The following is a 26,403-nucleotide window of genomic DNA, read 5'->3' on the forward strand; positions in this document are numbered from 1 at the left end:
TCCATATTGGACAGTGATATGATTTGCTTCTGGCATACAGACTTGCTAGAGACAAGACAGCTCAAAGTAATGTCTGTGTGCCGTTCGACTGATGGCAATCATCATTTGTCACGCCCTCGAGGATTTTGCAATGTTGCATTCGCTCTAATTCATGCAAATTCAGCCAATCCTTGTGACTTGCAACTTTTTCCTTTACCTGCTACTTCCTGGCATATTTTGGCCAATCAGCGTCATTTTTACCTATCATATTTGTCCCTGAGGGATGCTCAATTGCATTCAACTGTCTAATCCAGGCCTGGGCAATTATTTTAACCCGGGGGGCCACATTGAGAGAAAAAAAATGTTGCTGGGGGCAGGTGTTTGTGTGTATAATTATATGTTTCTATGTATGTATGTAACAAAAATTGAGCTGCTACCAAAGCGCCTTGTTGCAGTGAAACTTGCCAAGGGACATGTAACCAAATATTGACCACGACTGTGTGTGCGTGTGCGTGTATATATAATCTCTAGCTATCTATCGAGATACAGAGAGAGATATGTATATACAGTATATGTAAGTATATATGTGTGTGTGTGTGTGTGTGTGTATATATTTATATATATATATATATATATATATATATATATACATATATATATGGACAGAATGTACGATTGGGTCCCTTTTTTCACAAAAATGTCTAATTAAATGCTACACACGTAATGACAGACCACCTCATAAAATGGAATGAGACACCCAGAATGTACATGAAAATAAAGAATGTGGGATTCACAATTTTAACGATGAACTATAAAACATGAAATATTAACATATGAACGTCGCTCCGCTCTCACTTTTCAGACCACCTCAATTGACATCTTTGACAATAAAGCAAAATGCAACATAAATGCAGTAAAGACGGCAAAATTATAAACACAAAAAACATTGTTGTAAAAATCTGCTTTCACGTTTGTCACTGACACCCGCGTTTCAGGTTGGCTGCTCTGTAAGCACTCTGTAAAAACAAACTTTGCCCGACTGCTTATTGCCTTGTCTGAGCTGCTGTGACAGAATGTTAAACATGTTATTTGTTTTGTCCCATTTCCACATCGCAGGAGTTCCTCTAATGTTATTTAATCACAAAGAGAGAGACTATTTTGGAAGGCAATATCCGTTGTATATACATTCGTATCCATGTTAATAGAACCCAGTTGTAGCTGGGACGCGTTGTCTTTAATCTCCTTTCTAATGAGTTACATTTTATAATTAAAGAAATTCATAAAGCCTTCCGCCCGATTGTAGCTGAGATAGGCGCCAGCGCCCCCCGCGACCCCGAAAGGGAATAAGCGGTAGAAAATGGATGGATGGATAAAGTCATCTGCCGAGTGGGTGGAGCTACTGGGAGGAGTCCCTTGTTGGGTCAGTGATGCTACTGTACTGAACAAATATTTAGGATCGTTTTTGTTGAAGCGGATGAGATTGGAGTAGTAATTAGCTTTAGCTAAGGTAAGCATACGTTTATAATTTGTTAAACTATCCCTCCATGCTTGATGGAAAACCTAAAGTTTAGTTTCATGCCGTTTGCGTTCCAGCTTTCTACATGATCGTTTAAGAGCTCTAGTTTCTTCTGTAAACCAGGGGGTACGCCTTTTAGGGACCTTTTTTAGCTCTAGCGGTGCTATACTGTCAAGGGTGTCGCACAGGGCATCGTTAAAGTTGTTCGTAAGAGTCATTGCCTTGTTTTGTTTGTCTGAGCTGCACATTACAAATCACAGCGAGATAAATAAATAACAATGTGTGATGCTGTTCCCTCGGTACCAAGTGTGTCACACTAGCTGAATAGTGCATTGTCTTGTCACACATGACAAAGATTGCCACTATTGTCTTGTGGAGGGATTTAGCTGTCGTTTTTAGCTGAACACAACCAGCATTATTCTATACCTTTTGGTTAGAGTGTCCGCCCTGAGATCGGTAGGTCATGAGTTCAAACCCCGGCCGAGTCATTCCAAAGACTATAAAAATGGGACCCATTAACTCCCTGCTTGGCACTCAGCATCAAGGGTTGGAATTGGGGGGTAAATCACCAAAATGATTCTTGGGTGCGGCCACCGCTGCTGCTCACTGCTCCCCTCACCTCCCAGGGGGTGAGGGTGATCGGTCAAATGCAAGGGATAATCTCACCACACCTAGTGTGTGTGACAATCATTGGTACTTTAACTTTTTTTTTAGTATGTTGAGACAAATATTTATATTTATGTGTGTTCTCTAATTAGGGAGGGTGGACTTCTCTCATGTGGGCCGCCTATAAAGGTCGTACAGATGTAGCACAAATGCTCCTGGATGAAGGAGCTAACCCTAACATCACCGGCCAGGTACCTTTCTGCTTTCATATTGTACTTAATCATTAAGTATGTCATCTCTTTTAGAATAACCCTCATGGTTTTTCCCCAACAGTATAGCGTCTACCCCATCATTTGGGCAGCAGGTCGCGGTCATGCTGAGATTGTCCAACTTCTGCTGCAGCACGGAGCCAAAGTCAACTGCTCGGATAAGGTAACAACCTATCATTGACATACAGTAAAAATGTTTGTACCTCATGTTGATCTTGGTCATTGTGTTTTCTCTTTCCAGTATGGCACAACCCCACTGATCTGGGCTGCCAGGAAAGGTCACTACGACAGTGTGATGCACCTTCTAGCCAATGGAGCCGACGTGGACCAGGAAGGAGCTGTAAGTAGATTATTACCAGCGAGTTATGGCTGCATCACTTATTGTATGTCAGAGGTCTCAAATTCAATTTACCTGTGGGCCGACGGAGGTAGTCAGTGTGAGGCTGGGCCGCACTAAGGTCTCGTTCACACTGCAGGTGAATTACGATTTATTTGCCCATAAATATGCAACCTGTATCGAATATTTTCATGGCACTGTGAGCAGTGCAATTCCAAATATTTCCTATGTGACCCGAGCCTCTTTCGTATGTGGAAATAAATTGGATATTAGTAAATGTGTCCTCAATCTAAACGCTTCCGCGCTCAGGTCACATTCCTCCATCAAGAACATCATCAAAATGCAATAAGTGCCATACATTTTTCGCCAAGATAGATGGTTACAAAATAAATAGTTGACTACGGAGCAAGTGAAAATAATGCGTTTAGGAACTCACGTGAAAGTTCCACCACTCCTGTCTTCGTCTAATCATCCACAGACATGGTCTTTAAGCAAACATCAAAGCAGAATATCTCATAAAACTGCCAGAGCTAAAATACTTGTTTTTCTTTTATTAATCTTCTACGCGCAATAATATGGTTCCGAAAATGTTGACTTTGATTACACAAATTTCTTGAAATTGCCACAAATGCCCCAGTACCGAGACCTGGAAAAACACTGTGTTTTTCCTTCCTTTGCAGAGTGACAACAACCACTGAATCACATCAATCGTTGTCTACACTGGAACTAATCATTCACAATCATTACTTTACTTTTAATGACATTTTACTTATAAACGAGGAGAAAATACCTTTGTGAAGTTGGACTGTGCAACTTCTAATTGAGTCGCGGCCGAAGACACAATTATTTTCAACGTTATTTTGCCATGACCCTGCGTGCCACATACAATGGGCTTGTTGCCACAACATATCAAATCAAAGTTTTTTTTATAAAGCGCTGTTAATACAAACCCCGTTTCCATATGAGTTGGGAAATTGTGGTAGATGTAAATTAAAACAAAATACAATGATTTGCAAATCCTTTTCAAGCCACATTCAATTGAATGCACTACAAAGACAAGATATTTGATGTTCAAACTCATAAACTTTATTTTTTTTTTGCAACTAATAATTAACTTAGAATTTCATGGCTGCAACACGTGCCAAAGTAGTTGGGAAAGGGCATGTTCACCACTTGGTTACATCACCTTTTCTTTTAACAGCACTTAACAGCGCTTCCTCTTTGGTCCGGATGACACGATGTCAAATATTTTCAAAAACAATTTGAAATGTGGACTCCTCAGACTACAGAACACTTTTCCACTTTGCAGCAGTCCATCGTAGATGATCTCGGGCCCAGAGAAGCAGGCGGCGTTTCTGGATGTTGTTGATAAATGGCTTTCGCTTTGCATAGTAGAGCTTTAACTTGCACTTACAGATGTAGCGACCAACTGTATTTAGTGACAGTGGTTTTCTGAAATGTTCATGAGCCCATGTGGTGATATCCTTTAGAGACTGATGTCGGTTTTTGATACAGCGCTCTCTGAGGGATCGAAGGTCACGGTCATTCAATGTTGGTTTCCGGCCATGCCGCTTACGTGGAGTGATTTTTCCAGATTCTCAGAACCTTTTGATGATATAAATGTTGAAATCCCTAAATTTCTTGCAATTGCACTTAGAGAAACATTGTTCTTGAACTGTTTGACCATTTGCTCACGCAGTTGTGGACGAAGGGGTATACCTCGCCCCATCCTTTCTGGTGAAAGACTGAGCATTTTTTGGGAAGCTGTTTTTATACCCAATCATGGCACCCAGCTGTTCCCAATTAGCCTGCACACCTGTGGGATGTTCCAAATAAGTGTTTGATGAGCATGCCTAAACTTTATCAGTATTTATTGCCACCTTTCCCTACTTCTTTGTCACGTGTTGTTGGCATCAAATTCTAAAGTTAATGATTATTTGCAAAAAAAAAAGTTTACCAGTTCGAGCATCGAACATGTTGTCTTTGTAGCACATTCAACTGACTATGGGTTGAAAAGGATTTGCAAATCATTGTATTCCGTTTATATTTACATCTAACACAATTTCCCAAATCATATGGAACCAGGGTTTGTACATAAAAGAAATGCTACACCAAGTGCTTTACAGACTTTGCTTTATAGACAATGCCCCAATGACCCACCTTTCCATCACGCACACACACAGCCAGTACAGTAAATATATATTAAATACATTGAACTAAATAGAATATAGCATGAATGGGAGTGTGAATGTTGTCTGTCTATCTGTGTTGGCCCTGCGATGAGGTGGCGACTTGTCCATGGTATACACCGCCTTCTGCCCGAATGTAGCTGAGATAGGCTCCAGCGACCCCGAAAGAGACAAGCGGTAGAAAATGGATGGATGAATGGATAAGTAATAAGAAAAAAGTAAAACAATGACTTCACTAAAACGTATAAATATTAGGTAAAAGCCAGAACAAAAAGGTGGGCCTAAGCCAGCTATTAAAAAACATGAATGTTCCCCCCAGCCCTGGGGTTCTCCAGCAAGCTGTTACATAGATGGGGGGCCATAATAGTGAAAGATGCCATCCCGTAACTTTGTGTCCTGAATTAGGAAGCTACTTCTGAAGGATCTCAGGGTCGGCAAAGGTTGTTAGGGTAAATACCATAAAAAGTATTTATAAACCATTAAGTAGAACCTTAAAATTGATCCTGAAACACACGGGGTGCCAATACCGTGATTTTAAAACTGGTGGAATGGGTCTGTGTTCCACAAAATTTGGGCTTGTGACCACAAGTTATGGGGTTTGGTTTCACAAAATATGGCCCTGCAGTCCACAAAATAATGGCACCCAAGCAGCATGTATTTGTTTTATAGTTCTCAGGGAGGGTTTTTGTCACAATCAAATTATTTAAGGGTATTACTAGTATTTTACTTTACATTTACCTTTCTAGTGTGGCTAAATGACACTGCCAATATATTACGAATAAAATCTACAACCAAACTACGGCAGTTTTGAGTTCTTTTTTTCTTGACTTTTCCAGAACTCAATGACAGCTTTGATTGTAGCAGTGAAAGGCGGCTACACCGAAGTTGTCAAGGAGCTGTTGAAGAGGAACCCAAATGTCAACATGACCGACAAGGACGGCAACACGGCGCTGGCCATCGCCGCCAAAGAAGGTCACACAGAGATTGTTCAGGACCTGCTGGATGCCGGCACCTATGTCAACATCCCCGACAGGGTGAGGCCCGTTCGACACAAATGTTTTTCAAAGTTGGTCCGCATAGGAAAACATTTCCATTTTGGCTGTTTTTCCCTGCAGAGTGGGGAGACCATGCTGATTGGTGCAGTTAGAGGAGGTCATGTGGAGATTGTTCAAGCTTTGCTGAACAAATATGCAGATATTGACGTCAGGGGCCAGGTAGGAGCTCTTTTTCCCACTATTATTGCTGATCCTTACAAACAAGCAGGAGGCCTGTTTGTGTTCATAATCTCCCTGCAGCTCAATACTATTTACTTTGTTCAGGTGTTACTACTCAAGTGAACTTAGAGCCACAGCTCAGAGTTCATGCAAATATTTTGGCTCTGAAGAAGATAGGACAGCAGGGCTATCCGAGTAAGCAGGGCTGCAGCTATCGATTATTATTGTAATCAAGAAATCTATTGATTTTAGGATAAAGAGATCTTGCGTATTTTAGAGAAAATAGTTGAAATAAACACATTTTTCATTGCCATCACACTTTTTCTCTTTGCCTTTAAAACTTCTATACAAAAAAAGCCTGAAGAGCAAACTGCTCTACTGATATTAATCCTACTGGTGCTTACTCAGCTGAAGTTCTAAAACAGAAGTCGTCAACGTTTTCCAAGCCCCAAACTGAAGCAGAGCTGGAGTGAAGACCCTTACTTTTATATGTTTTAAATTTAGCCATAACCATAACACCTCACACATGATGTACTGTAACATCTCAGAGCAGGGAAGTATTTTATCAACGCCTGTTTTTTTTAATTCTTGAAGAACTCAATTATGAGTGAAATGTAAGGTGACAGAGGGGTTAGTGCGTCTGCCTCACAATACGAAGTTCCTGCAGTCCTGGGTTCAAATCCAGGCTCGGGATCTTTCTGTGTGGAGTTTGCATGTTCTCCCCGTGAATGCGTGGGTTCCCTCTGGGTACTCCGGCTTCCTCCCACTTCCAAAGACATGCACCTGGGGATAGGTTGATTGGCAACACTAAATTGGCCCTAGTGTGTGAATGTGAGTGTGAATGTTGTCTGTCTATCTGTGTTGGCCCTGTGATGAGGTGGCGACTTGTCCAGGGTGTACCCCGCCTTCCGCCCGATTGTAGCTGAGATAGGCGCCAGCGCCCCCCGCGACCCCGAAAGGGAATAAGCGGTAGAAAATGGATGGATGGATGTAAGGTGAAATGCAGGTATGTCATCTTCATGTAAAGACCACACAGATCTATCACTGTGTCTATTAATTACAATTACACTCAGCTGGAAATTATATTTATATATGGCATTCATGTGCAGAGCAAATACCTTCTATATTATATATCATATCAAATATATCTTATAAATCAATACAATCAATTAGCATGTTATATGGGTGTGCATATTGTAACAATAACAATTGTTATTTGTGTTCATATTGCACACAGACATATAAGAGTGACGGACAGGGAGCCATATTGAGTGTTGCGATACCGATGTATTTGTGTGTACTGTGTATTTTATAAGTAAAAAGACTCAGTGAGCAAGTATAACGCTCGATTATGCAGTTTGCAGTCAAGAGAAAGAACAAACTGAAATGCATTTTAGCCAAATGGGTTTTAATGCCTCACAAAGGCAGAGCAATGGAATGACGTCACAGCGGATGCTATCTTGCTTCAAAGCAACTTTATGGATTATTATTTTACTTCAATTTTTCACTTTTTTGAGTGACTTAATATTCGCCTGTGCATTAATGGATCGCTAGGAGGATGGTTGATAAAACGTGGTCGTGACTCGTCGTGAGTAAAGTGCGTTTACTGCAAACTGACACAATGTGTGTGACTTTGAGGAACGTTTGAGGAGTAAATATTGTGGTGTGGTGTTGCTTCCTTATTTGTCTTCATTCAAAGCTAAATTTAGTGTGTAGCAGTGGTAGCTGAACTGCATGTGACAGCGTGTCATAATTACGTCGGTCAGCTGGAACACAAAAAACAGATAGCGGTATCATTAGTCCAGAAACTTCACGGTCCTGATGGACTGACCTAATTAGGAACTGGTACCAAAAAATGCAGGTACTCTGTATACATCCCTAGTCATATCTACCTTCTTTAACCCCTGTTGTGGTCTTTCAAGCATCCCTACCTGTGTGAAATATTGTCCGTAGCTACAGTAATCAGGAAGGATAACCTCCTCTTCTTCCACTAGATCTTGTAACGGCACAGAATCAACGACCACTTGAACTTTCATGAACATTAACAATGTTTGTCTTTTATAAGGGTTGATTTTGATAGTCAGGAAATAGGCAACAAATTAATGTCCATTAGTTGTGGCCGTTTGATTGTCATATTTTTTTGCTCGCTTTTTATATGCATTGGTGAAGTTTGTAAATTTAACTTAAAAGGTAGTTGCAAAAACAGCAATGTGGTGCACACGGACGACTGTCTCCCTCTGCTGTGCGGGCTGCAACTACAGCATTTCTGGAGCGATCTTTAGTTCACGGCCCCTTTATTTTTTCACAATACTGTGTTGGATATATATTTGAAGACGTTTATAACGTCAAATGCAGACTTGTTTGTTTTTTCTAAAACTAAAGGACATGTACATCCTGTTTGTCTTTAAAGATAAAATCGAGTCCCCAGAGGGTAAAATTTGTAAAATATAAGAATATATACCGTATTTTTCGGACTATAAGCCAAACCTACTAAATTGTAGAAAAAAAAAGATTTGTTCATATATTAGCCGCAACAGACTATAAGCCGCAGATACATACCAGTATGTTGTGAAATTAGATATTTACATAAAAAGACTTTGTAAATGTTTATTTGCATACTATAGTTGTTTCCAAACGATGCCTGTAACAAGGCAGTAAACGGCTGATCAAACAAAACAGAAAAGTAATTGATGTCTTATTCATCTTTTAAAAGATGAATAAGATTTACTCCTTTTATTAAGGTTCAAAGATGTTTATCAGGATTATTCTTCCTTGTATTTTGTAAACACTGACTTTTAACATTTTTTTTTAAAGTGGATCGTTTTAGTACATAGTTTGATTCTTTTGCCTAATCCACTCCAGCGAAGAAAAATCCATGGATTAGCCGCACCTTTGTATAAACCACATAGTTCAAAGCTTGGGAAAAAAGCTTACAGATCCCCTTTTCACGGACCCCCAGTTTAAAAACACTGTTCTAAAAGATGTGCTGAAGTCGAAACATTTATCAACTATTCTGGCATAGTTTTGCTAAAAATTATCTCGTTTTTGAGGTTCCACTGTACTTTGCTGATAAACGCCAAATAGCTTCAGGATTTCAAAATATTTTTTTCCAACATCAGGATGGTAAGACAGCACTCTACTGGGCGGTAGAGAAAGGTAACTCTACCATGGTGAGAGACATCCTGCAGTGTAATCCTGACACTGAGAGCTGCACCAAGGTATGACATTCCACATCTGCGTAACATGATCTTTCTCTGTGCCATGTTTTTCAGTATTTAATTGTGTATGACGCTCGTTTAGGAGGGAGAAACACCACTTATCAAAGCCACCAAAATGAGAAACATTGAGATTGTAGAGTTGCTGTTGGACAAAGGTGCCAAGGTGTCAGCTTTGGACAAGGTAAAGACTCCACTGAATATTTACTTTCAATTTGAAGGCTTCTTTCATCTTTGGCCTTCTTTTATAACCAAACAGAAAGGCGACACTCCTCTTCACATCGCCATCAGGGGGAGGAGCCGAAAACTGGCCGAGCTGCTGCTGAGGAACCCCAAAGATGGCCGCCTGCTTTACCGCCCAAACAAGGCTGGGGAGACGCCTTACAACATAGACTGCACCCACCAGAAAAGCATCCTGACGCAAATATTTGGCGCCAGTACGCCACTTTCTTACTTGTTGTTCCTGGTTTAAAGAAATGGACCGAAATATTAACTGTTTTGTCTTTCAGAGCACCTCTCTCCCACTGAGTCAGACGGGGACATGTTGGGTTACGACCTCTATAGCAGTGCTCTCGCCGACATCCTCAGCGAACCCACAATGCAGCCACCCATCTGTGTGGGTCTGTACGCTCAGTGGGGCAGCGGGAAGTCGTTCCTTCTTAAGAAACTGGAGGGTATGTACTCCCGCTGTATCAAAAGGTTGAAAAAAAAATTACCTGACAGGGCTTCTCCATCCTCTCCCCTACAGATGAAATGAAGACATTTGCCGGCCAGCAGATCGAGCCACTGTTCCAGTTCTCATGGCTGGTGGTCGTCCTCACCCTTCTGCTGTGTGGCTCAGTGGCCGTCATCCTGGGCTTTACTGTTGATCACAAGCTGGCCATTGCTGTTTCGCTCAGCTTTCTCGCCTTGCTTTACATCTTCTTTGGTAAAAAAAATAAAATTAAATAATCGAACTATTAGTATGATTGAAGATTTCCAATGCGTGAATCTGTGTTGCTCACTAGAGGGCGCCGTGACCCAACAAACTGATGGACTTTCCTCTCAAAACAACTTTTTTAGATGCAAACTCATAACAAAACCTCTACACAACAAATTTTAATCTGATTATGATATAATATAGTAAATAATCTGAATGTTAAAAATATTACATTTCTTAAATCACTTCTTGTCTCAAATTTTGCTCTTTGTCTTTGTTGCAGTTTTGGTGTACTTTGGAAGCCGACGCGAGAGAGAGAGTTGGAACTGGGCATGGGTCATCAGCACCCGCCTGGCCCGCCAAATTGGCTACTTGGAGCTCCTGCTCAAACTGATGTTTGTCAACGCCCCCGAACTGCCTGAGCAAACCACCCGTGCGCTACCTGTCAGGTGACATTGACACACAAGACTGCACCAAATCTCTTTAAAGTTGTCTATTAATAAAGAGGTCTATTTCTTCTCTTATACCTGTCAGGTTCTTGTTCACGGATTACAATCGCCTGTCGAGTGTTGGAGGTGAGACCTCCATGGCCGAGATGATTGCCACGCTGTCAGATGCTTGTGAAAGGGAGTTTGGCTTCATGGCCACTCGACTGTTCAGGGTTTTCAAGAATGATGAGATTCAAGGTGAATTAAATAAAATTAAATTGTTACAAAATTAACATAAATTGGGATCTGCAGGTACAACCTGTTACTGTAGCTTAACACCAATAAGCCAATTAGGGCTGGATATGACTGGTGTTTAATCCCACATTGAATCATTAAGTGGTTGATGATGATGTTAATAAAGTGAATTATCTTACTCCGCCGACCCAACAGGTAAAAAGTGGAAGAAGACCTGTTGCGTGCCATCCTTTGTTCTGTTTGCCTTGACACTTTTCTGCCTCATTGCCGGTCTAGCCCTGCTAGCTATATTTAAGGTGGGTTAAAGCAGTTCAAATTGCCAGAAAAAAATGGTCACAGGAAATGTTGCTTCACAGATCCCATGCTGACTTGTTTATGTTCAATTTTTGAGGTGGATCCCGAGAACTTGACATTAAATGCAGTGCTGATAGCCATGGCCAGCGTGGTAGGCTTGGCCTTGCTCCTCAACTGTAAGACTTGGTGGCAGGTGGGTGACTCTGTCCTCAACTCCCAGAGGAAACGCCTGCACAGGGCTGCCAACAACTTGCACCAGCTCAAGAGTGAGGGGTTTATGAAGGTACAACAATAAAACAATTGCTACTCATCTTAAGGCGGAAATAAGCTCTTGCTTTTCTCAAACGGTATTGTTGTTGACTAGCTATTAGCTTCCTTCTCTGTGTAGTAGTTGAAGTAAACAATCACGACTAAGGCTTCAGAGGGAGAGAAGTCAGTCACGCAAGTTATGTGATGCGAGAGCATATTTTAGCCTTTCATTTTATGGTCAAAAAGATTACCAACACTTTGTTGTGCAATGTTTTAGTCAGAAATTTGTGATTAAATTCTTAACAAGGACCTATTATTCTCATGGTCCGCTCTTTATATTACATTTTTGGACTTCAATAGAGCAGCCCCATAGGATTAACTTGCACAGAAATGTGAGAAAAAAATCATTTTCTGCATTCCGTGATAACGGTCTGAGTAAATAACTCCTCCACTGACTCCATTCTATGTACTCCGCGATGACTGGACACACTTCCAAGGACTTCCAAAGGCTGACCACAGCTAAAAGCGATATACACTGAACAAAAGTGTAAACGCAACACTGTTGTTTTCTCTCCCATTTTTCACGATTTGAACTCAAAGATCTAAAACTATTATTATATACACAAAATACCTATTCCTCTGAAATATTCACAAATCTGTTTAAGACTGTGCAAGTGAGAATTTCTTCAATGCCAAGATAATCCATCCCACCTCACAAGTATGGCCTATCAAGATGCTGATTAAACAACATGATTATTGCGCAGGTGTTCCTTAAGATGCCCACAATAAAAGGCCACTCTAAAATGTGCAGTTTTATCACACAACACAATGCCACAGATGTCGTAAGTTTTGAGGGAGTGTGCAGTTTGTATGTTGACTGCAGTAATGTCAACCAGAGCTGTCCCCCGCGAATTGAATGTTCATTTGTCTACCATTAGCCATCTCCAAAGTCGTTTCAAAGAATTTTGCAGTACATTCAACCGGTCTCACAACAGCAGACCACATGTAACCACACCAGTCAAGTTCCTCCACATTCAGCAGGTACACCTCAATGATCGTCTGAGACCAGCTAACCAGACAGCTGCTGCAAAAGTTGGTTTGCATAACCCAATAATTTCTGCATAAACTGTGAAAAAACCATCTCAGGAAAGCTCATCTGCATGCTCATAGTCCTCATTGGGGTCTCGACCTGACTGCACTTTGTCATCGTAACCAACTTGATCGGGCAAATGCTAACATTCGATGGCGTCTGGCACATTGGAGAGGTGTTCTCTTCACAGGTGAATCCCGGTTTTTACTGTTCAGGGCAGATGGCAGACAGCGTATGTGGCGTCGTGTGGGAGAGCTGTTGATGTCAACGTTGTGAATCGAGTGGCCCATGGTGGGGGTGGGGTTTTGGTATGGCCAGACATGTGTTATCGACAACGTACACAAGTGCATTTTATTGGCGGCATTTTGAATGCACAGAGATAGCGTAACAAGATCCTGAGGCCAATTGTAGTGCCATTCACCCAAGACCATCACCTCATTTTGCAGCATGACAATGCATGGCCCCATGATGCAAGGATCTGTACACAATTCCTGGAAGCTGAAAACATCCCAATTTTTGCATGGCCAGCATACTCTTCAGAAATGTCACCCACTGGGCCTTTTTGGAATGCTTTGGATCGGCATTTACGACAGTGTCTTCCAGTTCCTGCCAATATCCATCAACTTCGCATAGCCATTAAAGAGAAGTGGACCAACATTCCGCAGGCCACAATTAACAACCTGAACACCTCTATGTGAAGTAGATGTGTTCCACTGTGTGAGCAAAATGATAGTCATACCAGATACTGACTGCTGTTCTGACCCTCAGATCCCCAATAAGGAAAAACTTCACATTTCGTAGTGGCCTATAATTGTGGTCAGCCGCGATCATGCTGTTTAATCAGTATCTTGATATGCCACACCTGTGAGGTGGAACTGATTATCTTTGCAAAAAAGAAGTGCTCACTAACACAGATTTAGACAGATTTGTGAACAATATTTGAGAGGTATTTGTGGTATATCTCACTCTCAGTAACAGTGATAGTACACTTTGCCTGGCAAAAGTGTGCTTCAAAATTGCACCTTATCTGCATGTTTCACCAATAATCCAAACCTAAAAAATAAAAATTGCAGTGAAAAGCCGGAATGGATTAGTATTCAAGTACGGTGATAGTACAATCAGGAAGCCATGCACAATTGCCACTACAAAACCTATGAATAATAACCAAAAGTAAAATAACAGGCATACATCCAGTATATAGAGCAGTGATAACAAACAATACATTGGAGGCAGCATCTGCAGGTAACATATTTCACACAAAACTCATAATTTCTCTGTAATTGTTGGTCCAAAGCTAATGAGGATTTTGGCAAAATTAGGTTTATATGTTTTTTTGGTTGTCTTGTGTATTTTTGTTTTTGTTTATTGCGCCGTCGGGGGGGTGTTCAACAACTTGCTGGTCACTAAACACTGCATGTATGTACAGTCGAGTGCCTCAAATACGGATGAATAATTGCCACAAAATTACATTTTGATAAAATAAAATAATGTTTTCTTGAAAGTTTATGAGCTGAAGTATGTTAAGAACTATATTCACACTTATTGCTTTGGTTTATTTCGTCAGGAAATCAACATCAAATCGACTACAATTGAATGCATCCAGGCACAGCCACACACGTATTTGGTGTCCAACTTAGCGCCTGTTTTTTAGTTGTACATGCTATGCTCTCTTTATACACGGCTCAAGCGCAAACAAGAATGTAACAGGACCCTAAATGCATTGTTTATTTATTTTTTTTGACACCTTCATGTCGTTTAACATGAGTATTAGACATTTTAATAACATTTAAAAAACATCAAACATAAAAATGCTTTATCCACCATTTACACAAAAAATATAATTATGTTGTTGTGGCTGTTCCCTTTTCGATAACCTGCTTTTATCCTTGTCACGTCAGGTTTTAAAGCACGAAGTGGAGCTAATGTCAAAGATGGCCAAGACCATTGATGGCTTCACCCAAAACCAGACGCGAATGGCGGTCATTATAGATGGGCTGGATGCCTGTGAACAGGACAAAGTGCTGCAGATGCTGGACACGGTATGTTACTTGAGGAATATTTGTTTATTTTCCGTGTCTTTGAACACACAGAACATCCTTGTTCTTCCCAGCTGCTGCTGCTAACCTTTTACTTTCCCTTCCCACGACCAGCTGCTGTAATAGAATTACCTTAACCTTTATCCAAATGTTATTATTTTGTGACGCCATCTCAAAGGAGAATGCAACCTTCTGTGTACTAATGCAATATTGTCATCTGCGTTAATGTTTGAAGCAAATGTCTATATTATGGAATTTATGTGATGTTGATAGCTGCTGCTGAGCTTCTTCCTCTTGTGTAGAGTGTGAGGCTAAATGGTCAGGGGTTAACAAACCGTGATGTCCCATGGTGCTTGGACAGTGGCATTTATTTTGCACCGTGGAAATTCATAATATCAGTGCCGACACAAGGTGGATGACGCTTCACTGCTTACTATGTTGCTAGTTCCCTTTTTAAATAGATTAACTTCTCTTTTGAAGCAGTTCTGATGGAAGGTAGTAATGTGAAAAAACTATTCATCACGCTTAAAATCTAGTTTATAATGTTCAGTTATACTAAAGTGTCATTCAAATCTAAATATATTTATATAGCTTTATCGGGTCCGGCTACATTGATCCATTATGAAACCAACCTAAGATATTCTGTCCGTTACGTTAATTTCCAAATTGGTTACCGCGCGTTTTCTCTCTCAAAACGGAGTCATATGTGCTGGAGACACATTATCAGCTCCGCGTTGCAACAAACACATAACCTTAACGTTACTCACAAAAAAGCTGAACTAACGAATACCTGTTGCCACTCATAACAACACAGAAAATTAAGTCGTCCACTCTCCAAGAAGTTCCTAACGCTCTGAAAGTTAATACACAACAGTTGCTGCTGCACTTCCTGAAAAAAAATCTCTTCGTTAACAAAATATTAAAAACACACAGAGACGGACACAACGTATCAATGTACTCCGACTATGGACTGAAAAAGTTACGTACCGTGAGTTGTGTTCATGCATGGATAAAACATGCTTCCTGTTCAGGTGCTCCCAAAGCCATGTAGTACTTCCGTGCCACGTGAGGTCCATGCTGCACATTTTGCAGGAAACTGTCTTCTTTGCAGTGTTTGAAGTGAAATATTCCCATACTTTTGACGACTTAGGTCGTACACTTTTCTCTAATGCAGCATTAACCTCCAGATGTATCTGCGCCGAACTATCGGTACTGTTTTCCGCCATTTTTCCAATGTTTCCAAGCTAATTAGACTGCGTGGTAACGTGAGCTGCACATGACACATAATTGGCTGGCTTACTGCCAGCTGTTTGTAAATGTTGCAGTTTGTAAATAAAGGTTAAGGGGGAAAAAAGAGCCTCAGCGCATGCGCATTGCAAACATCCAACGAATCAATGACTAAATTAATCGCCAACCATCTTTAGAATCGATTTTAATCGATTTAATCGATTAGTTGTTGCAGCCCAATTTGGAATAATGAAATAACTTCACTTCGCCTTGTTTGTTTATTTTCTTGACGTGCAGCAGAGGCGGAGTGGGGGGGTGGAAGTGAAGGCACTTGTCCATTGCTTTCTTTGGAGTCACATTGACTAAAAAGGCTAAAACACACTTACAAATCACACAAAGTAGCCATTATTACAGTAGCTAACGACCACACTGACTACTCATGATACTTTAAATGCGGCTTCTTCTTTCTAGTGGAGATAATGATAACAGCAATTGCCTACAGCCGCACATGTCAATCATATGGGTGATTGTTCTCAAACAAACAATGGCAATAAAAACTCTTCTGATTCTGATGGAGGGCTTCGTTATGGTCTTACTATGCTTCTTTTCTCTATTCAGGTGCGAGTTCTATTCTCCAAAGGCCCCTTTATTTCCATCTTTGCGAGCGACCCCCACATCATCATCAAAGCCATCAACCAAAACCTCAACAGCGTGTTGAGGGACTCCAACATCAACGGCCACGACTACATGAGGAACATCGTCCACCTGCCTGTGTTTCTCAACAGCCGGGGCCTCAGCACGGCCAAGAAGCTCTGCATGGCGGCGCCCACCAACGGTGACGGCTTGGCTGCCGAAGGTACAGCCAAACACATCTTGATACAAACAGTTCTGTTAAGAAACTCAACCTTCCTTATTTTACCTCAGGATGGACCGATGACGGCGACAAGAAGATGTCTCAGAATAGCTTGGCTCCAGATCAAGCCAAGTTCGGCAGCAAGAATGCACTCAACCGCAGGGTAACCGTTCAAGCTATTCAATTAATCTGTTTCATGGTCAAACCGTCCTAATTATAAAACCTAAGTTACATTTTTACTTGTACTTATAATACAATTGAATTCAATTCGTCAACTTTATTCGCCACACCTAGTGTGTGTGTGACAATCATTGGTACTTTAACTTAATTAAGCCTTCAAGGGGCAATTCATTTCGAGCAGCAGGCTGTCGTGGTTCGCAAAGCCTAAATGTGACCCACGACAAATAAATAGTCAATAAATACATAAACAGTACAACAGTAAATACATAAACAGTACAACAAATATACACTGAAGAAAGTTTAAGAGCCTGAGTGCAGAGGGGACGATTGATTTGGAAAAGCGATTTGTTTTACAAATAGAAGGGTATAACGTAGCCCTGAAGGCAACAGAGAGAATTCACCCGCAAAGACATGGCCAGGGGAGGAAATAATGCTCTTTGCTTTTCAGAGGATTTGCTGTTTGCAGAATAAGTTTAAGTCGCTTATTTTTACTCCGAAAATCTTAGAGCAAGACTTAACAATGCTTGTCAGGCTGTTTCGGTCTTCAACTGAAGGACAGTTAAACAACAATGAAAAGAAAAACACATAAGACTCTCAATAAATGCTTGATTAAAACGACAGGCCTGACAGAGAAATAATTTAGTTTCCTGAGAAGATGAATTCTCTGTTGTGCTCGCTTGACTATATAATCTGTGTTCACATCAAACTTGAGCTGGTCGTCGAAAAAGGTCCCCAAGTATTTATATGATGAAACAATGGCAATTTTATTGCTATGTATGATGCACAAGGTAAAACTAACCTTACGTTATAGTCACACCAGGAGATACAATCAGTTAGGGCGCTATCATCCTTTGATTGTGAGCCATAGAGGAGGGACAACAGTGCTGTGTCATCAGAGAATTTAATCAGATAGCTGTCCTCCTGCCTAGTCCTGCATTCATCTGTATACATAATAAAACGTAAGGATGAAAGGACGCATCCTTGGGGTGAACCTGTGGAGATGGTTACAGAGTCAGAGAGACAGCCGTTTACATAGACTCTTTGTTAAAAAGTCTAAAATCCATAGCACAAGGTCGTGAGACAATTCAAATTTAGATGCGGCTGCATTGTATTAAATGCTGAAGGAAAAATCATCGTCACCCATTGAAATTGAATTGAAACCAATTCAATTTATGCTAGGCCCCTCAAAAAGACACATATTAATATGTAACATATTTTTACAAGAAAAAAAAAACTTTTACATCTGAAATATTGTGCAAAAACAATACCATAGAATCAACTGCTAACAACTACAGTAACTTATGAAGTAATGCAATAAAAATGTATAGCATTTACGTTAGATAGTGGACTTTTATGGTATCGATTTCCAGCTGCTTCTTTGTCAAACACATCAAAAGCAGCTTCTCTATAGTTTCATGGCTATTTATCCGCTGTTTAGATAATATTTTAGCATTCTCAGCTGGTGTTAGACTCATTGTGCCTCAGCATGGTGCAGACAAGCAAGAATACGCTCAAATTGCTTTGCCAAGTTGGTGACACGCTTGTTCATGGTTTTGATTTTTTTTTTTTCAATAAATATCTGCTTCATCTTGTTCTTTTCTCAAAATTTTCCAAAGTTGAGTTACCACTGCATATGGTAAACAAGTAAACCAGTCAAATATGATGGAGGCAGCACAGGGAGAGAATTAGAAAACAACTAATAATAAAATCTTAAAATGCATTTTAAAAACAACAGGCATCCATTGGAGATAAATTAGTCCAGGAGTGATTACTTTATACTAATTGTGCTTATTTAGCGGTATGTCCATGTGGCCTGCAGAGGGTGGGATTTACTCCCTTTTAAAAACCCTTGCTGAGTTCTCATTTCTGCCACTTCCTGAAGAGGAGGCTCATTGCACGCTTGGCATTGACCGGCAGCATGAAGGCCGGTGGACAGGGGGAAACACGCTGATATGGAGAGAGTGAGATAGCTTACGGGGTGCTGGGTGTGCAGCCAAGGTTCCTGGTGTAACTGATGTAATGGCTGTTTATCCTTCCTGCTGCGTCACCACCGTTTAATGACAAGGCCGAGCAGCAGTGGGTCCCCGCAACAAAACACTGGCACCCGGTCTGCTGGCAGGAGGCTAAGCGACTGCCGCTGATGCCTTCCTGGCCTTTGCGAAACATTTAAGCTAAGCATGCACTTCCTCCCTGCTTCCACTCCTTTGTTTACTTAACATTTGTTCAGACCATGTTTTTTTTTTTTTGTTTGTTTGTTTTTTTAATATGCTTGTGTTAGCTCTTTAATTCCAGGGGCATCCTGACATTTTTTCTCTTGGCAGATTATGCTTTCTTGTAAATTTAGGTCAGTAGGGGAATTTCATCTTCATTTCAACTTGATATCATTAATGGGAGAATTTTCAGTATACAAAAGAAGAGTGATGGTTATTGTCACTTGTCTATTTTACACAGAAATTCTGCAGAAATGCAAAATCAAAACCGGAACAGATTTTCCCTTAATAGGGAATGCAATTAATATTTATATATATTCTAGCCTCGCAAAGCAGAATATTTCTGTAACTGTGTCTGCTTTCACATAGCAACATCGCATCCCACAGTCAGGGAATTAGATGCAGGATTGCATATGGTGAGAAAAAAATGCTTTACACACAAGCAATGCTTTGACTCTGTTCCGTCTCTCTTTAGAAGTGACGCTGATCCCCCCTGGCTACTAATATGTCTAAGTATATTTAATCCCCTGGCTGACAAGCTAGCAGCTAATTGTGTACCTCCATAAACAGTGTTGAGCTGCTCCCCTAAGTTAATAATAATCACCTCTGTTTTGGCAAATTATTTGCATTTCTAAGTATCTTAAATATCAATGTCAAGTATCATTACCAAGCGAAGTCCCCAGGGCTTCGGGCTGCTCCTGCGTGGCACGGCGGGCTCCGGTCCAACAGCGGTGCGTCCCAGCAGACCACTCGCTTTTCACTCACTGAAGGACAAGACTAAACATGTTACACACTGAGAGCAAGCCTGGAGCAGTCATGTAAATAGCGAAGCGAGCTGCAAAACAATAGAATAGATAAATCGTTACTAAACTTTGCAGATATTAACAGGGAATTAATAAGTACGTTAATAACAGTCAAGAGCAGGTGTATCCAAATGTTTTTTTTCATGGGGATCACATTTGGCTAAAAAAAATTGGTAGTGGGCCAAAAGCAGACTACATGTAAAGCAGTGGTTGGCTATACAACGGTACGCGATCCAAATCCGGCACGCCAGCGTACTAAAACGGACCCGCAGTCCTTTTTATAACAGTTTTTTAATAATATCGCCATTTTTAGTTACTTCCTTCCCCTGGCCACTGTGACTACTATCAGCCGATGATGTGTATTACAATAATGCAAATGTGTATTACATTAATGCAATATAAGCACAGCATGTATTTATACATACTGTAACTATCCAAACAACCTTTCCTGCCCATGGTGCAAAAAAATACTGAGGAACTGTTTTTCCAGCGTAGTAGCCCACCGTCTTAGGATGGCATATTTCGGCATTATCCGTAAGCTCACTACGGCAAGAGATAAGCTAGTTATTGCGCCAGCAGCCGAATGGCATTTGAGTCTGTAATGCGCAACACAATGCAAAAGGACACCAATCTGTACTGGCTGAACAACATGAACAATCATTTTACAGTATCTGTAAAGTATTAGCTCACATTTCATGTTTTGTTTGTACACCGCTTGACCGACTGTATATGTAGTTGTACTAACAATAGCATGATGTGCTGCATGTATCATGATCAATATTATAGTGACTCACTCGATGGAAAGTTGTGCATTATGTCCAGCTTGCGGGAGACATTTTTTTCCAGTTTAGTACATTTCTGTCTGCATAGCTAGGCTCCTAGTTCCACATTTGCAGCGTCAAGTCATGCCAACCTCACTCTCTCGGCTTCCGTCTGCTCCACGTTTCAGCCTTTATACATGCCTGCTTCAATTGGCAGCAGTCCATCCTCCCTATATTTCAGCTTTCAAAAGATAAGGTTTTGAATCCTCATTTGTCTAAAAATAGTTGACTGCATTGATTACAACACAGGCGTTTGTTTCTAGAAGTAGGAACACATATTTGTTGCCTGAAGTCGGAAATGTTTTTCTCTCAATCGAAACGGAAATAAATGCGCTGAGGAAATAGGTTTTGGTACTGCATATGAATGATCAAAATACGGCAAATATTGTATATGTCACATATTGTTATGAACGTGAAAGTTGTTTTAGAGGGCTTTGAAGGCTACAATGGTGACTCCAATTATCAGCATTTTTCAAGCATGTTTATCATCTTTTCTTAACATCCTAAAAATAAACATGTATAAGACATTTGTTTTTGTCTCTCATAATGATAGTGAATGATGGGCAAAATTCCCAAAAAAAGTGCATTTCCTCTGTAAGTACTGTAAGTAGTCAGCAAAGTAAACAAGGTAGGAGTCGATATTTCACATACTCTTAATATTTAATGTTTTATTGTTTATACTTTATATTGCAGTGTCATCACAGTCTCTGATCATATTCTGTTAATACTTTAAAAACACTTTTTGTTATGTACAAATTATGTTAATCATGTTATGATCCTCACTCTGCTGATTAGCAAGAAAACGTGTTGTCGTGCGTGTGCGTGCGTGTGCGTGCGTGTGTGTATGTGTGTGTGTGTGAGAGCATGTGCGCAGGCCGGTGTGACAATGTGTTAACGATTTCCCCTGAAAATTGGGCTTTATTGCAGGTTGTACTGTATTTTTACATGTTTGGCAAACTTACTTCTTCAATTTGGTATTCAATCAATATGCAGTCTCAAAATCACTGGGATCACAGATGACATGTGAAAACAGCTTAAACTATATCAGTTCAGCACAAATATTTGGAATAAATGATAAGAAAGAAACAGGTTTCATATTAAAATTTTTACTAAAATACTGTAACTTTCTTTATACAGTTCTGATGGTAGTGTTGTGACTTAGGTATTTGATGTATGTATTTAGATAGGAAAATATATACTTTTACATAATACTGCATTCAAAAATGTATAGATGGATAGGTATATAAATAGCCAAAAAACCCAACGAAAAAGCTAAAGGTTATTCTTTTGGTAGTCACTAAATTGTCACAAATGACATGCTTACAGGATGCGTTTTTGAAGTTTAATGTCACTTTAGGTTAGTATTGTTTGTCCCGAAAAATGGTGGTTGAATTCTGATGTATGCAAAAATGTGTATATATTGATATATTTTAGAATTGTTTCTGAGCAGTCGTGTTATTTTTTTACACTCATGTAAATTTCCCATAGAGTGACCCATGAAATGGTAGCCGATCTACAAAGCGGATATACAGCATGAATACTGGATGTCTATCTTTAACTAGGACCTTTCCGAACCCTGACTGAGCGGTGGCCATATGTTTTATCTATCCCAGAAAGAGGTCACAAGAGTGGTATTACGACTTCAAAGTCCACCAAAAAGCCTGGCCTTGGCTCATGACCATGGCAGCTGTCTGATATCATCACAGATGTTCCCCGGTAGATCTGTGTCAATAGCTGGCTTGTGTGTCATGTCATGACTGCTCTGCTTTTGGACAGTGGCTCTTTGATTTTTTTTTTTTCTTCTTGCAATCATTTCTACTTGGCTGGAAAAGATGTGACTTTTTTTTTGCATGCAAATGACTATAATTTGGCTTTATATATTTTTATAAAGGTGAATAGGGCATGAATAGGCTGAAACTGAGGTCCAAAATTGTGTGTATGCTGAAGTTTTGGCCAAAGAGCACATGTTGACCTTGAAGCCTGCTCTGCTGTCTAATGATGCAGAAAGCTCTATTGCCTCTGCCAATGTGGGAAGAAAAGTTCAGCAATAGTCATTTTAGTTCTTCCATCATACATACATTGTAAATACATCTGAGCTGTTTTTACTTTGTAGATTTTCTCTTTAGATGAACATTTGACATATTTCATCTTCCCATTGGTGTTTTTATCTTAAATTTTCTACTATTTCTCTAAATCTTTGCAGGACACATACAGGCGCCGCCACATGCAGAGAACCATCACCAGACAGATGTCCTTTGACTTGACAAAGCTGCTGGTGACTGAGGACTGGTTCAGTGACATCAGCCCCCAGACCATGAGGAGGTTACTCAATATAGTTTCAATCACAGGTCAATCAATACTTTACCAGCTTTAATAAAGCCATTCATCTCTGTCGTAACATAAAACTGGTTGAGTATAAAGTTGACTATGATTTTAATCTTTGTTAACCATTGTTCCTAACAGGCCGTCTGTTGCGAGCCAATCAGATCATCTTCAATTGGGATCGCCTGGCATCGTGGATCAATCTGACCGAGGAGTGGCCTTATAGGACATCATGGATCATCCTCTTTTTGGAAGAGACTGACGGTGTGTCTGATCAGGTCTCCCTTAAGACCATCTATGAGAGGTAAGAAGAAGTTTGTAGGAGCATGAACAATGTAATTAATCTAGCCAATCAGCAAAAAGATAACATAATGAAAGAAGGTGTATCATACTGATTTTATTCTCAGGGTATTTAATGGTTTGTAACTGGACTGTTCAGTTTGTCTGAGCTCATAGATTTAATTTTCGTCAGAGCTAGTCCTGCCTAACAGTTGTAGATTGGTCAGATTTAGTCCAGACTATATTGATTCATATTGTTCAGATCTAGTCCAGACTCATAGATTTAGATTGATAAGATTTATTTCAACTCATAGACTGTGATAGGTCAGATTCAATCCAGACTAGATAATTTTAGATTGATCAGATTATATCTTCATTTATAGATTTAGATAGGTCAAATCTAGTCCAGATTAGACTGGTCAAGTGGAGTCCGGATTATATAGATTTAGATTGGTCAGATCAAGTCCGGACTCATAGATTTAGATTGTTCCGATCTAGTCTTTGCTCAGAGACTTTGATTACTCAGATTTATTTCGGATTAGATAGGTACAGTTTGGTCAGATCCAGTCCCAATTCATAGACTTTGATTGGTCAGATTTAGTCCGAACTGGATAGATTTAGATTGGTCAGATCTAATCCATTCATAGTTTTAGATTGATCAAATCTAATCCTGGTTCATAGTTTTAGATTGGTCAGATCTAATCCAGGTTCATAGTTTTAGAGTGATCAGATCTAGTACACACTCCTAAATTTAGATTGGTCAGATCAAGTCAGGACTATATAGATTTAAATTGGCCAGATCTAGTCCAGGCTCATAGCCTTAGATTGGCCATTTCTAATCCGACTGATAGATTTTGATTACCGGTAGTCAGATCTAGTCAGGACTATATAAAATTAGACTTGTCAGATCTAGTTTGGACTCTCAGATTTTGTTTGATCAGATCTTGTCCTGACTAGTGTGACTTTGATTGGTCAGAACTAGTCCGGGCTCATTGAGGCATACTCTTACATTTAGTCTGGGCTTATCGACTTAGACTCTGTTTACACTGCAGACCAAAGTGGCCCAAATCAGATTTTTTTTAAATCAGATTTTTTTTTCGCTGACTATTTTGTGTGGTCTCCCCGTGAATGCGTGGGTTCCCTCCGGGTACTCCGGCTTCCTCCCACTTCCAAAGACATGCACCTGGGGATAGGTTGATTGGCAACACTAAATGGTCCCTAGTGTGTGAATGTGAGTGTGAATGTTGTCTGTCTATCTGTGTTGGCCCTGCGATGAGGTGGCGACTTGTCCAGGGTGTACCCCGCCTTCCACCCGATTGTAGCTGAGATAGGCGCCAGCGCCCCCCGCGACCCCAAAAGGGAATACGCGGTAGAAAATGGATGGATGGATGTTTACTCCGCAAGTATAATGTGATTTTATTCAACTCTAGTGTAAAGGCACAAAGCCCCCAATGTGACCTCAACGTCAGTTGCATGTGCAGTGCGAAAAAGTGAAAACAAAGGAAGTTGACCGGGAGGAAGTTGCTACTACTACTACAAAATAAAATAAAACTTGCCACACCTTAAAAAAATTGTTTTTTTACATGAGAATCAATTAAAGTAAGTATTTGGAAGGGTTCTAATCTCTAAAGTAGAGGAGACATGGACATCAGCGTGGATGTACGTTAACTTTATTTTTCAACTGCCATTTAAGCAAATGCGCCACAGCGTCAATTCCGGTCCTTCAAAAATTGCTTTTTCTTCGGAATCAAAATATATATTAATATATTACATATAGCCTATTATTTGTGCACTATTGCTTAGTGATGCACCGAAAAATTGGGTCGTCTTACATAGACTTTGCTCACCAAAACCGGATGTTGTGGTGAAATATCCACTTCCGCTGGCGACTGCGTCTTTTCTGGCGCACACGAGTGACGTAGCTCGCCCAAAGCTGACAAAAAAGTCACATACTGGTTGCATTCAGGTCACATTGCTTTTAGACTGAAGTCCCATTTAAAAAGAACAGATTCGAATCGGATTTGGAGGACCTCTTAATGTGGCCTAAATGAGGCAAAAGATGCAAAAAGATAATGTTTAATGCATTTTGGAGCGTTTGGACTGGCAAAAAAACATCTAATCTATGTCAGTTGAGTGCAAAAAAAAAAAAAATTTGGCGTGTAAACAAGTTTAGATTGGTCAGTTGTAGATCTAGACTTGAGCAATCTAAATCCATGAGCATTAACTGATGAAGCTTGCTTGGGTAGAAGGCCAAATGTCTTCAATGACAAACTAAACAGTCCAGTTGCAATCAATAGAATGCCCTGAGAATACAATGACCCGGATTAATGACAGCACTCAGACATATACTGTACTGATTTTACAATAAGGGTACCCTTATTAGTGATTTATAATTGGCTTTCATTTTATTTTATTGATTTATTAACTAGTTTGGTACGCTTTACATCACTTACAACATGTAAGTGTGCTTTTGGTTTACATTGCCTAATAGTGAGCCTCAAACTAATGTTGACAATTAAAGGTTAAATGTAGTTATTCTTTATGGTAAAAAATGTCTATACGAGTATAATCCATAAAGCCTTTATAACAGAACCCTTATTTAAAACATGTTGTACATACATAAGTATCATGATTAGGTTAAATAACATGTGCACCTATTAATAATTTAAGTTTTTTATTAAAACACAACACAAACAGTATTTATTTGACAGATTATGTTCTCACAATCTATTCTTACAGTGGTCAATTACAAGATGTTCCACAGTGTTATAGCTGCCTTCGCTGTGCGTAATAAATAACAACCAGTTTTTGATTGGTTGTATGAATAGTTGTTTGAGATTCCATCCATCCATCCATTTTCTACCGATTATTCCCTTTGGGGTCGCCTTATATTAGAAATGGCTATTAACTACACATACTTAGCTTAGTAATAATATATGTACTTATAAAATCTTGGAAAGCTTCAGCAAGGATTACATTTATTGTTGCTGGATAAAATGTATTAATCACCACAATCAACAAAGGGCTTGTATTTCACTTTTTTGGTACAATCCTCATTGACATGAACCACTTTGACCAGCAGATGGCAGTCAATGATTTTCTTTTCCAAATT

General features: G+C 40.0%; 1 protein-coding gene across 3 annotated transcripts in view; it reads left to right on the forward strand.

Annotated features, from left to right (window-relative positions):
• The window catches only part of kidins220a (kinase D-interacting substrate 220a), a 95,383-nt gene that overhangs the window by 15,218 nt on the left and 53,762 nt on the right, over positions 1–26,403 (forward strand). For 2 of the 3 annotated variants that reach the window (XM_061895877.1, XM_061895878.1), the window contains exons 1-16: positions 5,724–5,930; positions 6,012–6,110; positions 9,230–9,328; positions 9,411–9,509; positions 9,585–9,762; positions 9,835–9,999; positions 10,074–10,253; positions 10,528–10,686; positions 10,772–10,930; positions 11,123–11,223; positions 11,319–11,504; positions 14,459–14,599; positions 16,442–16,679; positions 16,748–16,839; positions 22,894–23,038; positions 23,154–23,316. In XM_061895877.1, coding sequence (XP_061751861.1) covers positions 5,739–5,930; positions 6,012–6,110; positions 9,230–9,328; positions 9,411–9,509; positions 9,585–9,762; positions 9,835–9,999; positions 10,074–10,253; positions 10,528–10,686; positions 10,772–10,930; positions 11,123–11,223; positions 11,319–11,504; positions 14,459–14,599; positions 16,442–16,679; positions 16,748–16,839; positions 22,894–23,038; positions 23,154–23,316 — 2,396 coding nt within the window. In that variant the 5' untranslated portion in view covers positions 5,724–5,738. Of the gene's footprint in view, positions 1–2,253; positions 2,353–2,434; positions 2,534–2,611; positions 2,711–5,723; positions 5,931–6,011; positions 6,111–9,229; positions 9,329–9,410; positions 9,510–9,584; positions 9,763–9,834; positions 10,000–10,073; positions 10,254–10,527; positions 10,687–10,771; positions 10,931–11,122; positions 11,224–11,318; positions 11,505–14,458; positions 14,600–16,441; positions 16,680–16,747; positions 16,840–22,893; positions 23,039–23,153; positions 23,317–26,403 lie in introns of those variants that run through there. The other variant, XM_061895879.1, reaches the window with a different exon arrangement.

Source organism: Nerophis ophidion, linkage group LG03, assembly GCF_033978795.1.
Source record: "Nerophis ophidion isolate RoL-2023_Sa linkage group LG03, RoL_Noph_v1.0, whole genome shotgun sequence".
Classification (NCBI taxonomy): domain Eukaryota; kingdom Metazoa; phylum Chordata; class Actinopteri; order Syngnathiformes; family Syngnathidae; genus Nerophis; species Nerophis ophidion.